This window comes from Buteo buteo, chromosome Z, assembly GCF_964188355.1.
Source record: "Buteo buteo chromosome Z, bButBut1.hap1.1, whole genome shotgun sequence".
Lineage (NCBI taxonomy): Eukaryota > Metazoa > Chordata > Aves > Accipitriformes > Accipitridae > Buteo > Buteo buteo.
The window spans coordinates 29068550-29083791 of record NC_134204.1 but is presented as its reverse complement, the minus strand read 5'-3'; the positions used below and the strand labels follow the sequence as shown (position 1 = coordinate 29083791).

The window sequence follows — 15242 nt, the reverse complement described above, 5'->3', positions numbered from 1 at the left end:
AGTGGAACTGTCAATATCTTTGGTGTCACCATTTGAAATGCAAATACATTGAGGCCTTTACAGGGGCAGTCCTGAACTTGCTATTCCTAAGAGATATGAGCTACGTGTGGAATGATTTTTCTCCAACTTTTCATTGGCCTGCGCTACCAGTGGCTTAACACTGTCTGCATTAAGTGTGCCAACTTTTAGGAGCAAAGTCAGTCAGAATTTAGCAGTATGAAACAGAAATCCAGATATGGTATAATATAAACTGGAGAGGACTAACCCCAAACCTTGTTCCTGTATATTCATTAGCCCAGTGTATTACTGTATGATTTTTTTAATCTAGCCAGAAAATTGGCCCTACATTAGAAGCAGTCTGCAGTCAAGTTATCTCCTTATGTGTACAACAGACTTGGTTTTATTCATCCAGAGGAAGTGATATTTTACTACTTTTGTCTCTTCCTAATAATGTATTTTCAACCCTGATCAGAGACACAGCATAAGGAGTACACTCGAGATCCTAAATCCATTTCAGAGCTGTGGTCTGTGCTGCCCTTCTTTTCTAATTTCTGCAATAAACAACAGGAATGGTTCTCCTGTTTTCCTTATCTTTCATCCTTTTCAGCCTTTTCTCCTTTTATTTTGTTTTGCTTTGTTTTTTCCTTTGCTCCTTTTCAGACAAAGCCATATCTGACATATGGGTGAGATTTATTTATAGTCCTGTCAAATGGTTTGGATACTAAGTAAGGCTGACAAAGAAAGATAGAAAATACTTATTTTCTGCTTTATGTAGGTATTGGTTGGATTATTTTTCTTTGGATGACAGCCACTGCATCTTTGTTGAGTTTTATTTTGGGTAAATGCTGAAAATAAATTATGTAACACAAGGAAAGGAAGGGAGACAAACACACATGGAGGCCTAAAGAGCTTTAGTGCAATCAAACATCATTAATTTTTTATATATTCATTTATTCTGCTGATTCAGCTTGTGGTCCAAGACTTTAAAATTATTCAGCTGTAGCATAACCTATATCGTCTTTATGAAAACTGTTCTCACAGCTTGAACTGACACTTGAGCCTCTGCAAAGAAGGTTGTGGTATTTTGCATGATGATGTGCTGGTATATTTTGCACTGATATTTTATGTCTGAATTACTTCTTTAAAGAAGAAGTTTACATAATTTGGTGGTCTCTGTTAAGAGCAAATAGAACAGAAATGGACTACATTAAACCTAACTGTCAGTAAAAAAAAAAGTCAAATGAAACTGTCTGTGGAACTGGAAGAAGGTATGAAATATGTCATACTTGTTCATGTTTGTTTGTCTACTAATCTGGGACCATCAAACACTGTTTTTTCATTCAGATTGGAACAGAACAACAGGTCTTAATACTATGGCATAGAACTTCTTTTATGTGCCTTTATTTCAGCAGCTGGTTTGGTATTAGCGTGTTATCAAATACTGTCAAAATTAATGGAGTTATTGTAAATTTCAACTTTTGTGGCCTGTGAGTTTAATATCAAAATAAGGACAAGAGCATTTTTAACCCTAACTACTTTTTTTCTGGCTCTTTCTTTAGCCCTGTACCTTGTAGTCTCAAAATTACAAAATTTGTCGCTGTTTGCATTTCTGAAGCAGTTGCTCATTTCTTAGTGTTCTGAAAAACTCCCCTGCAGTCAGTCGTGCTAATCTGGGAGCGGTGCTGGCTTTTCAGGAAGCAGCCTGCAGAAGGAACTGCAGTAATGATGGTGTGGTGGTGGAATATATCCCATGAGAGAAGGGGTAAAGAAGGCGGCTGCCCCTGCGAGGATGCTGGCCTCCTCTGAGTTGCAGTCACTTTCTGCCGGTTAAGAGAATGTGCTTGTCCCTTAGATATTTGGCTGGTTCTTCTGGGTGGACTGGGGCAGCAGGGAGACTCAGGAGCCAATGGTACACATAGTGGCAGCTCTGGCAGCATTAGCCTCATAGTCCTCATGCCCTCTCAATATAAAAGCTTGTACCATCCTCCTATAAAGGGTGGAGGAGGGAAGGGGGAGCCTTGGAGTACTGTTGTCCTTTGGGCAACGGGGAACAGGAATAAGGTCCTTCTTTGTATTTAAAAAAACACAGTAGTAAACTAATTGTGGTAACAGGTTCCTTTAGCTTCTAGGATGGGTGCTGACCAGTGCAGAAGCAAATGGAAAAGGTTTTATCTATATCTGATCAGGACATATTATGTTCTGACAGTAATTGTCATTAAAAAATGAATTTACATGCATCTTCTTTTGGTTTTGTTTTACAACCCTAGATTGGTGAATTATTGAGCACCACACACCCTGCCAACAAAGCCAGCCTAACTCTTTTCTGCCCTGAGGAAGGGGACTGGAAAAATTCCAACCTTGACAGACACAACCTTCAAGACTTTATTAACATTAAACTCAACTCAGCTTCCATATTGCCCGAAATGGAAGGACTCTCTGAATTCACAGAGTATCTGTCAGAATCAGTAGAAGTGCCATCACCTTTTGACATTTTGGAACCTCCAACCTCAGGAGGCTTCTTGAAACTCTCCAAACCCTGCTGTTATATTTTCCCAGGGGGAAGAGGGGACTCTGCATTGTTTGCAGTGAATGGATTCAACATGCTTATCAATGGAGGATCTGAAAGAAAATCTTGCTTTTGGAAACTTATCCGGCACTTGGACAGGGTAGATTCCATTCTGCTCACTCACATTGGAGATGACAACCTGCCAGGAATTAATAGCATGCTTCAGCGAAAGATAGCTGAACTAGAAGAGGAACAGTCCCAAGGGTCTACTACCAACAGTGACTGGATGAAAAATCTGATCTCACCTGATTTAGGAGTTGTATTCCTTAATGTACCTGAGAACCTGAAGAACCTGGATCCTAACTTTAGAGTGAAAAGGAGTGTAGAAGAAGCTTGTTTTACTCTCCAGTATTTAAATAAATTGTCTATGAAACCAGAACCTCTTTTCAGAAACTTGGGAAATACCATTGACCCCATCATTTTATTTCAGAAAATGGGAGTTGGCAAACTTGAGATGTATGTGCTTAATCCTGTCAAAAATAGCAAAGAGATGCAATATTTTATGCATCAGTGGAGTGGTACTAACAAAGATAAAGCTGAATTCCTGCTACCAAATGGCCAAGAACTAGACATTCCGTTATCCTACTTCACCTCTGTCTCGTCCCTAATTGTGTGGCACCCAGCTAATCCTGCAGAAAAAATAGTCCGAGTTCTGTTCCCTGGAAACAGCACCCAATATAGTATTCTAGAAGGACTAGAAAAACTCAAACACTTAGACTTCCTTAAACAACCAATGGTTACACAAAAAGACCTAACTGGGAACATTGCTAGTCCAGCTGTGAAACAAGCAAAGTTGAAACAACGAACAGACAGCAAGGAGAGTCTCAAGCCTGCTGGAAAGACACCACCAAGCAAGCCTGTCAGAAAAGAGTCTAAAGAAGAAACACCGGAGCCTGCAAGGCCTAGTCTGGCACCAGAAAAGCCTCAGAAGTTGGAAAGCAAAGAAAAAGTTCCAGTTAAAAAAGAGAAACCAGCAAAAGTGGAGACCAAACCTATAGTGGCAGAAAAGGACATAACAAGTAAAGAAGAGCAATTAGTAAAATCTGAAACTTCTGAAAAACAAACTACAGATGTAAAACCAAAAGTGTCAAAGGAGAAGCCAGTGAAAAAGGAAGTCAAAGCAAAACCTGAGGAAAAGAAAGAGGAAAAAGAAAAACCAAAGAAAGAGGTTTCTAAAAAAGAGGAGAAAACACCCATCAAAAAAGAGGAAAAACCAAAAAAAGAAGAGATCAAGAAAGAAGTTAAAAAAGAGGTGAAAAAGGAAGAGAAGAAGGAAACTAAGAAGGAAGTAAAGAAAGAAGCTCCACCAAAGGAAGCTAAAAAAGAAGGTAAAAAAGAAGAGAAGAAGGAAATTAAGAAGGAAGAAAAAGAAACCAAAAAGGACATCAAAAAGGTTCCTAAGGAAGCAAAGAAGACAGCTACTCCTTCAACTGAAGCCAAAAAGCCAGCAGCAAAGCCTAAACCACAAAAGAAGGAGGAACCTGCTAAAAAAGAAGCAGTACCTGCTGGAAAGCCAAAGGAAAAAGGAAAAGTTAAGACTGTTAAGAAGGAGATCAAAGTCAGTGGAGCACAAGCTGCCCTTGCAGCAGTTGGAGTTGCTGCCACAACTGTAGCAGCTGTAGCAGCTGCAGAAATTACAGCCAGTGGAAAGGAACTTGAAGCAGAGAGATCCCTTATGTCTTCACCAGAGGATTTAACAAAGGATTTTGAGGAATTAAAAGCTGAAGAAGTAGAAATAATAAAAGAAACAAAACCTCAAGTTGCACTTATAGAGGATGAACTGAAACTCACTGGCACAGTACAAAAAGAGGCCTTTGAAGTACAAAAAGAAAAATTAGATAATGAAGGACCTGCTGAGTCCTCTGATGAAGGCATAACTACCACAGAGGCTGAGGGTGAGTGTGAACAGACACCTGAAGAATTGGAACCTGTGGAAAAGCACAGGGTTGATGACAATGAAAAGTTTGAAGATGAGGGAACTGGCTTGGAAGAGTCATCCGAAGCAGGAGATTATGAGGAAAAGGCAGAGACAGAAGAAGCTGAAGAACGAGGTGAAGACGAAGAAGAAAAGACACCACTGGACACCACAAAACCATATATGGAGGAAGCAAGAAGAATTGAAGAGAGCTCAGAAGAAATAATGGCTGAAGCAGATGCTAACATTAAAGATGAAAAGTATATTGAAAAGGCAGATTATGAGGCATCAGATGAACGGGCTGAGGAAGACAGGGAAGAAGCAATAGAAAAGGCAGAAACTGAAGAGACTGAAGAAGACGAGGAAGACAAAGCAGAAGACATCAGAGGTGAAGAGGAAACTGAAAAAATAGAAGCTGAAGAAGACTATGTGATGGCTGTGGTAGACAAAGCTGCAGAAGCTGGTGAAGTTGAAGATAAATATGGCCTACTCATAATTACACCAACAAAACGCTCAGAGCCTCAGTCTCCAGCAGTTGAGCCAGCGTCTTCTATCCATGATGAGACATTACCTGGTGGTTCAGAAAGTGAAGCCACTGTTTCTGATGAAGAAAATAGAGAAGATCAACCTGAGGAATTCACTGCTACTTCAGGTTACACACAGTCTACCATCGAAATATCTAGTGAACCAACTCCAATGGATGAAATGTCAACACCCCGCGATGTCATGAGTGATGAAACTAACAATGAGGAAAGTGATTCCCCCTCTCAGGAGTATGTGAACATTACCAAGTATGAGACATCACTGTACGCTCAAGAGTTTGGCAGGCCTAAACTTTCTCCACTTCCAGATGCTTTTAATGGATTATCTGAAGGATCCAAAACAGAGGCCACAGAAGGTAAAGACTATAATGCCTCAGCTTCCACCATCTCACCACCTTCTTCATTAGAGGAAGACAAATTCTGCAGATCTGCATTCCAAGATGTATACCGGCAAAAAGAAAGTGAAATCCAAGGCACTGCCAAATTAGAAATCAAAGAACCTTACCAAGAAGATGTTGGTGGAAAACGTAGTCCAGCCAAGAGTCCAGCTGACAGTTTGTCCCCTCCATCTCCTGTTGCCAAAACACCACTGAGTGAACGTAGTGTGAACTTTTCACTCACTCCCAATGAAATCAAGGTCTCATCTGAGCCTGTCCCTATTGCTACATTGCCTGATGTACATCAAGAAGTTGCAGAAGAGCACTGTGCAAGCCCTGAAGATAAAACGTTAGAAGTAGCATCTCCTTCACAGTCTGCTGCCGGTAGTGCTGGCCACACACCTTATTATCAGTCTCCCACTGACGAAAAGTCCAGTCAGCTTCCCTCTGAAACCAGTGAAAAGTCAACAGAAGCTCCTGTTAGCTTTGAATTCAGTGAAGTCAAAGATGAGTCTGCAAAACCCAGAATAAGCCCTATGGATGAGCCTGTGCCAGATTCAGAATCTCCTATTGAAAAGGTTCTCTCACCTCTGAGGAGTCCACCACTGATAGGTTCAGAGACTGGTTATGATACATTTTTGAGTGCTGATTTAAAGTCTCCCACCAGAGATGATGGAAGTCCTTCTGAGGAGAAACCTGAAAAAGAAAAATCACCTGTTCAGATGAGCCCAGCTTCTGAAGCAAGCTCTGTGGGTCTTTTCCAAGAAAAACAAGATGAAAAAAGCATGGAGTTTATGGTAATTAAGGAAGGCTTCAGCTTAGAAAGGAAAATGGAGGATACAGAACCCAGCAGCTCCCAGTCTTCCCTGGTCTTGGATGAGCGGAAGTTAGCAGGTGATCTCTCACCTACTCAAATAGATATCGGTCAGTTTGGTTCTTTAAAAGAAGATACCAAAATGTCAATTTCTGAAGGCACTGTTTCTGACAAGTCTGCAACTCCTGTTGATGAGGTGGTAGCAGAAGACACCTATTCCCATATAGAAGGAGTAGCTTCTGTCTCTACAGCATCTGTTGCTACTAGTTCATTTCCAGAACCAACTACTGATGATGTATCTCCTTCTTTGCATGCTGAGGTTGGATCTCCCCACTCTACCGAAGTTGATGATTCCCTTTCAGTGTCAGTTGTACAAACACCAACAACTTTTCAGGAAACAGAAATGTCTCCATCTAAGGAAGAGTGCCCAAGGCCAATGTCAATTTCTCCACCAGATTTCTCACCTAAGACCGCAAAATCAAGAACACCAGTGCATGATCACAGATCTCCTGAGCAGTCAACTATGTCAGTAGAATTTGGTCAGGAGTCCCCTGAGCAGTCTTTAGCAATGGACTTTAGTAGGCAATCTCCAGAATATCCTACTGTAGGCACCAGTATACACCATATATCTGAAAATGGACCAACAGAAGTAGATTATAGCCCTTCAGATATACAGGAGCCTACTTTTGCACAGAAGATTTCCCCTGTGGAGCAGTCATCTTACTCTCAGGAGAAAGATATTTCAGAAATTATTTCAGTTTCTCAAATTGAAGCTTCATCCTCAACTTCATCAGCTCATACACCTTCCCAGGTAACTTCACCACTGCCAGAGGAAACTTTTTCAGGTGCTGTTCCACCCAGAGATATGTCACTACATTCTTCTTTTACCTCAGAAAAAGTGCAGAGCCTAGGAGAAAAGCTGTCACCAAAGTCTGACCTATCTCCATTAACTCCAAGGGAATCTTCTCCTCTGTACTCCCCTAGTTTTCCAGATTCACCTCCTGCAATCACAGAAGCGGTGTCAGCTAGTCACACACCTTCATTGTCACTGCAGGTGTCCTCTGTCAAAGCATTTGGTTACCAGGAACCCCTAACAAAGCACAGTCCAGAACCTTCACTTAGCCCAGAAAAAGAAGATTCAGAGAAAAGCAGCAGGTCCCCAGAAGAACTTAGTTATTCTTATGAGGCCACGGAGAAAACTACAAGGTCACCAGAGGATATTAGCTACTCCTATGAGGCAGTTGGAGGATCTACTAGATCACCTCAGGCCACAGATTATTCCTATGAGACAACCAGAAAAACTACTAGGTCACCTGAGGCCACAGATTATTCCTATGAGATAATTGCAAAAAATAAGAGGTCATCTGAGGCCACAGATTATTCTTATGAGGTGACAGGCAAAACCACCAGGTCACCAGGGGCCATGGATTATTCCTATGAGATGACTGGGAAAACCACCAGGTCACCTGGGGACAAAGATTATTCCTATGAGACAACAGGGAAAACAACCAAATCACCTGAGGCCACAGATTATTCCTATGAGACAATTGGGAAAACCAGCAAATCACCTGAGGCCACAGATTATTCCTATGAGACAATTGGGAAAGCTACCAGATCATCCGATACTATGGATTACTCCTATGAGAGAACAGGGAAAACCACTAAGTCACCAGAAGCCACTAGCTACTGCTATGAGACGACTGGGAGAACCACCAGGTCACCAGAGGCCATGGCTTACTCCTATGAGACAACTGGGAAAGCCTCCAGTTCACCTGAAGCCACAGGTTACTCATTTGAGACAACTGGGAGAGCCACCAGGTCACCTGAAGCTACCAGCTATTCCTATGAAGCAAGTGCACATTTCACTCCAGGAAAATCGTTAGCAGAGTCCCGTCAAGATGTTGACTTATGCCTTGTGTCCTCTTGCGAATATAAACATCCCAAAACTGAACTTTCACCCTCATTTATCAACCCGAACCCCCTTGAGTGGTTTGCAAGTGAAGAACAGTCTCAAGATCAAGAGAAGCCATTAACGCAATCTGGGGGAGCTCAGCCACCTTCTGGGGGAAAGCAGCAAGGGCGGCAGTGTGATGAAACCCCACCCACGTCTGTGAGCGAGTCTGCCCCATCTCAGACCGATTCAGATGTTCCCCCGGAGACTGAGGAATGTCCTTCCATCACTGCAGATGCTAACATTGACTCAGAAGATGAGTCTGAAACCATTCCGACAGACAAGACAATTACGTACAAACACATTGACCCGCCACCTGTCCCGATGCAGGATCGCAGCCCTTCTCCTAGGCACCCTGATGTTTCCATGGTTGACCCAGAGTCTCTGCCCGTTGATCAGAATTTAGGTAAACCTTTGAAGAAGGACCTCAAAGAAAAGACAAAGACAAAAAAGCAGGGTACTAAGACCAAGTCCTCTTCTCCTGTTAAAAAAAGTGATGGTAAATCAAAACAAGTGGCTTCACCAAAGCCAGCTATAAAAGAATCTTTAGACAAAATTTCCAAAACAGCTTCTCCAAAAAAGAAGGAGTCTGTGGAGAAGGCAACCAAAAATATCTCTAACCCAGAAGTAAAGTCTCGAGTGGAAGAGAAAGATAAGGACACCAAGAATGCAGCAAATACAACAACATCCAAGTCAGCAAAGACTGCAACCACAGGTAAAGACAGAGAGCAGTTCCCTAGTGTTAAGATTTTCTTAGTTTTTACAGTGAAGTTAGTTTGCCTTTATATCAGGTAAGCATGTGGTTTGCAGCAAACCCCCAAAGAAAGTCCAGGTTTTAAATATAAATCCAGTGCATAAAGGCCATATTTAAATGCATGAATTTCACTAATTTAACTTGTGTAATCTGAGAAACTTGATGTTTCGAGTACATAAAATATAAAGAACTTAATATTAGCTGTCTAAACTGTTAACCAACTAATAGCATTAAAAGTACCACTTTTATAGGTGAAGTGAAATCAGTAGTGAAGTGAACCACTTTATTCATTGTAAGATACAAGTATGCACACCTTAACATAAATTAATGCAATTTAATATTGTGGGAGGCAAAGGTACTATCAGCCATTGGATGCTTTGCTGGATTAATTTTAAAAGGTGTATTTTAAAAAATTATAAGCATAGTAAGAGAACTTTCAGTGAACTAAGCATGTATATCACATAATCTGGTTAAAGTCTTATGCCATCAGTGATGACTAAACATACAGAAAGTTAATGTAATTTTGAATAACTGTTATGTATTCTAAGTAGTAATAAAATATGAATTAGATTATGGAAGGAGGCATTGTGCTAATCTGTTGTTTCTGGCAGATCTTGTTGAGGGTGTTTGGGGGATACTTTGATTTTGCTATTGTCAGGACTGGTGTTCTGCTGAAAGCTTTTTTACAAGGAGCAGATTTAGGATTCAGTACAAATAAACCAGCATTCAACTGTCTTTAGCTTCCCCATTTTAAGTGGTCTACTGTTCCTTTCTTACACCATCATTTGCATGCCTCTGTTAGTAGATGCATTTCAAAGCAGCAGTATAGTTCCTCATGCTGAACATTTCTCCAGCACTTTAGCTCTATGTGAGGTTCTTCTTCCTTAAAGCATACTTCTCAGGTATACGCTAGAGCAGAAGGCAAAGCACTCTTTGATAATGACATTTAAGCGTAAAATGTAACATCTAATATTTTATCCAGTGTTGGTATCTACAATTCAGAAAGATATATCACAGATTTTTTATGGTAAAAGATAATAAAAGATTTTGTAACATAACCAATAGTAAGAACTTTCTAAATCAGGAAATCTTATCATATCATGATGCTTATTTGGCATATTGCCCTGTGATGAATGGCAGGACATGCTAGACAACTGTAATAGACTTTGCTGGCCTTACGGTATGTGACCTTAAATACAGCGTATTGCTCAGGTAGTAGTTTACCAAGCTCCATCCTCTGTAACAACATGAGAAGGCTAACAGAACATGAATAGTGATCATCTGGATAAAATTACTGGTTGAATCCTGATCTTCAGTTCATACGATGATCCACTGTGCAGCAAAAGCCGCTTTTTTTGGGGGTAGTATTTTTAATGTCAGTGTTTAAACTTTCAAGTTCCTTTTGACTGAAGCTCTTCTTTAAACAAGTACTATACTATGTGCAGCAGCAAAAACATGCTTCCCCCTACTTTTTGCCATAAGCGGCTACTTTGTGTATGCAAATAAGGATCCAGCAGGCAAACAAACACTTGTTCTCAGTTGCCTGAAGTAATTGCTTTACAAGTTTCTCTGTCCTCCCAAGTTCCTCTTTGACCATCTTTCTGCTCACATGTACTACTTTCCTGATGCACCTGTAAGGCAGGCTGAGCATATCAACAGCTACCATGTCTTACTATGTACTGATAACCTGAATCTCAGGACTGCTTCAAATCTGCATGGCTCCCAGTGTGACCCTAGTTTTTATAATTGTGCATACTTGAGACTTTCAAAAAGCTGTACTTCTTAACCTGGAAGATAATACCACCATTTATTGAACAGTAATTCAGTAGTCACAGCCCTGTGTAGTAATTGTTGGATAATAGTAGTGTGTTACTGGCAAAGGTTTGGTTAATTTTCGGTTATGTGGTAGTGAGTTTGTATTGTATTATATAGTTACCATTATTCAGTTTTTTCCTCCCATTACAATCGTAAGTGGGATACAACAAAGCTCAAACATGTCACTAGGTGTAGGAGGGTGAAGCTATAATTGGACACATCTGAACTCAGTGGCTGTAATAGTAATTAATAAATGCATGTTTTTAACCAGCCTGTGATATATTTTGTTGTTTGGTTTCCAAAGGACCTGGGAATACTAAGGTGCCAAAATCTACAGCAGTGCCTCCAGGACCTCCGGTGTATTTGGATCTGGTGTACATTCCCAACCACAGCAACAGCAAGAACGTCGACGTTGAGTTTTTCAAGAGGGTGCGGTCATCCTACTATGTGGTGAGCGGGAATGATTCTGCAGCCGAGGAGCCAAGCAGGGCTGTTCTGGACTCCCTGCTGGAGGGCAAGGCGCAGTGGGAGAGTAACATGCAGGTAGGCTCTTCACTAGTATCTCTACCTGGAAATTTAACCTTCTCTGGGAAGCCAGTACAGGAAGCCAGAGTGCCTCTGGAGTGGATGGCAGCTGCTGGGGAATGGAGTCCCCAGGCTGGCCCCCTTGCTTCACTGATGATGTGAGAGGACACCCGAGTGAAGGACAGAGCTGCACCACACTCAGCCACTCCCCCGTTTCTGGCCCTTCTGACCTGTTCCTGGTGAATAAAACAGTTGGGAGCTGCTTTACAGGGCCATTTGGCTGTTTCGTATTGTTACTGTACCATATATGATCCAAGTTTGGAGATGTTGCAGTTTGTAAGTAGGAAAGAAAAGTGAATGTTTCATGGTTTATACGGTAATCACGTACACTTGGAAACTTCATGTGCCTTTCCATCATGACCAATAAGTAAACAAAATATTTGGCCGTAATCTGAAGACATATCAGTGCAGACTACAGACTGCTAATTCTCTGGAAAGCTGCATCTCAGCACCTTACAAAACCAAGGTTTTATTTTGATAAACTACTTCTTTGCAGTCATATTACCTTACCTAGGTGTTTATTTTTTTCTTTTTACCCATCCATTTATTCAAGTATTTATTGCATAAAGACCTACTCTTTCCAAAAGGGAAACATACTTGTTCGCTGGGGCTTCTTACAAAGCTGTTTTTCTTATCAGCTGTTTCTGTTGTCCATTCCTCAGGACTTCTCCTGTTTTGTGTTGCAGGTGACCTTAATCCCCACCCATGACTCGGAAGTAATGAGGGAATGGTACCAAGAGACCCATGAGAAACAGCAGGACCTCAACATCATGGTTTTGGCAAGCAGCAGCACTGTTGTTATGCAAGATGAATCTTTTCCTGCATGCAAGATTGAACTGTAAGAATGAGACCATGCACCACAAGATTAAACTTTGTTTCGAGAAATTCTTCAGTTTGAAAACACCTTTTCTAAAAATTCAACCCATCTCTTTCAACTGCTGAACTATATACCTGCCAAATGCTATACTGTGTCACAGTGATGCAAGTCACTAATATTTTTCAGTCTTTGCTGATTGCTGAGGGAAATAACATTATTCCCATAGTAAGGTTCAAATTACTACGAAAATACAGATCCAGTTTCATCTCTGCTGAACGTTTGGAAACCATGCACTAGCAACCCCAACTGACTTCTGCCAGGTAGAGGCATTTGCCCTCTAAAGAAACACAAAGAGAGAGAAAGAGAGAGAGGGGTAGGAGGAGAAAGTAATAAATAATTAGTTCTGCATTAGTCTTATGGCAATAGATGTATCGCTTACTGCAGTCTGCTTATGCTCTCACATGAAAAGAAACTTTTAAATTTGTATCAATCTGAGCTATCGCAAAGGGGATCATTTTTACAGAATTAAGTTAGCTGGAAAATAAAAAGAAATAGAACATGGCTAGGAAGGGATGTACAAGCTAAACACTCATCAGCAGTTTTCCACTTTAATTTGAACTCTGCATACTGACATACCATAACAATCATAGGCCAAATATGCACGTAGTCTGCACCCCATCCAGAAGTCTAAAACCTTTCTTTCAACATGCAGAATTGTTGGTCTAAGGCATGCTCCCAGTGAAAGTCCACTCATTCCAGCCAGAACTGACCAGTCCACATGCTTGAACACCCATGTCCACTGTTGATTAACTGAAGCAAAATACCAAAGCAGTCAGGAGGACATACAGTAGACAATTTGCCTTAGAAAGTGACTTGAATGTACAAAGAAACTTGATGCACTTATTTTTTAATGTTGAGACAGCAAATTTATAGAACATCTGTGTAGGATCATAGTTACACCAGTAAAGAAGTGTGAGTGTGCATGTGTGGTACGAGAAACCTATCTGACTGGTCAAACGGCTTGGTGCTATGAATTATATACGTTAATTATGTGAACACTTCATTGATGCACCTGGACAGCTCAACAAGGCAAGATGAGCATTTTTTTGAAAGCTTCTTTTGTACTGTGGAAGCAAGATTGAAGGGGTGTCCAGTATCAGAGTTACAAAACTTAGTGAAGCATTCTGAATGATTAAAAAGGTTACCTGCAAGCCTGTACAGTATTCAACCTTCCTTTGTCTTATTTTATTTGTTTAATTTAAAAGTGAATATGGGAACAAATGTACAGAAACCTTTTTTTTTAGTGCTGTGTGAACTTTTAATAGATGAATTTTTAACAAACGTTTTCATTTACAGGAAAATGCAAAGAAAAATTTTTCAGGTGAAGGCAGTTTTTTTAGTAGTTTTGTAAGATAAATGAATAATATTGTTTAAGGTTCTAGTGAGAATGGATATTGAGGTAAAATTTATTGAAAACAGTCAACTGCCAATACCTTTTGGGGGGTGGGGGGATGGAAGGGCACCCTGGTGGTAAAATTAATCTATTGCTGATGACAGAAAATGGGATTTGAAAAGTTGATTGCCTAATACTTACAAGGGTGTAACCTACATCCTCAATCCTTGCAAGACATTGAAAAAAGATAGAATAAGCAAAAAGCTAAAATAAATCACCCTTTCCTTTCCTTTCCTTTCCTTTCCTTTCCTTTCCTTTCCTTTCCTTTCCTTTCCTTTCCTTTCCTTTCCTTTCCTTTCCTTTCCTTTCCTTTCCTTTCCTTTCCTTTCCTTTCCTTTCCTTTCCTTTCCTTTCCTTTCCTTTCCTTTCCTTTCCTTTCCTTTCCTTTCCTTTCCTTTCCTTTCCTTTCCTTTCTCCTTTCCTTTCCTTTTCTTTCCTTTCCCTTTCCTTTTTCCCTTTCCCCTTCCCTTCCCTTCCCTTCCCTTCCCTTCCCTTCCCTTCCCTTCCCTTCCCTTCCCTTCCCTTCCCTTCCCTTCCCTTCCCTTCCCTTCCCTTCCCTTCCCTTCCCTTCCCTTCCCTTCCCTTCCCTTCCCTTCCCTTCCCTTCCCTTCCCTTCCCTTCCCTTCCCTTCCCTTCCCTTCCCTTCCCTTCCCTTCCCCTTCCCCTTCCCCTTCCCCTTCCCCTTCCCCTTCCCCTTCCCCTTCCCCTTTTTCTTTTCCTTCTCTAGACTTGCAGAGGACTGTTCTGTTTTTAGTCTCAGAATTCTTACCCCAATTAAAAAAAAATTGTCACATTGTAGAAGGTTTGCAAATCTGAAGTTAAAGAAGGTGTAAAGGCCTCCAGAATGGAGATATGTGCTGGTCTGTATGATTCACAATTATGTCTGGTATTAAGTTTCACAATGTAGTGAACTATGACCTCATTTTATTTTCTTTACTTATAATTTATTTCAATTTTACATTGTTAGGATATTTTTGTTTAATAGGTATATGTTTGCACTCCTAATTTTTATGAGTTTCTTTTTTTATACTGCTTTAGGGTCCTTTAAATGTGGGCTCCTGAGGCCCATTTAATGCTGTGAATTACTGTTTGTCAGTTGTTGGGGGTTTTCATTTATTTTTAATGCCTTCTCTTTTTTAGGTATCTCTAGAAATGCTGTTTTATTTATTGCTATACCTTTTAAGTTTTTAAGAGTAACTTAGAATGACTATGGCACAAAAGACAGATGGAAATGTATTGTGAAGACAAGCATGTTTGCTGGGCTCATAATCATTCACTTAAAATTGATTTTTGTAATACGTAGTCTACAAAGTTATAGGCAAATGTTTGGCAGAATAGTTGTCCTATTTCTACAATTCTTTCTGCTTTGTCTACTTTCTTATATAGGTCAGATTTCAAACTTTTTGAGTGGGTGGGAACAGATTTTCTGATTTTCTGACAGTATCTGAAATGGTTTGTATCTCTGCTTTGGTAGAAAATCTGTTTTAAGTACAGCAGTGGTCCTGAGACTAATCTCACTTACGCCACTTGCTCCTGTGAATCAGAAGCAATTTCACTAGAGTCAGAGAAGTTACAGTCATTTGGTCCTACTGTAAATGAAATTGGAATCAAGCCTTAAGTCTCCCCAAGCAAGTTTGTGATGGCTCAAGCATT

The 15242-nt window shown here is 40.5% G+C and overlaps 1 protein-coding gene across 1 annotated transcript in view; it reads left to right on the top strand.

Annotated features, from left to right (window-relative positions):
• MAP1B (microtubule associated protein 1B) overlaps positions 1–14241 on the top strand; it is a 74238-nt gene extending 59997 nt beyond the window's left edge. The window contains exons 5-7 of the mRNA XM_075019694.1: positions 2268–8880; positions 11039–11277; positions 12006–14241. Of these exons, the coding sequence (XP_074875795.1) occupies positions 2268–8880; positions 11039–11277; positions 12006–12161 (7008 nt within the window). The 3' untranslated portion in view covers positions 12162–14241. The remainder of the gene's footprint in view (positions 1–2267; positions 8881–11038; positions 11278–12005) is intronic.
• Positions 14242–15242: the final 1001 nt, after the last annotated feature.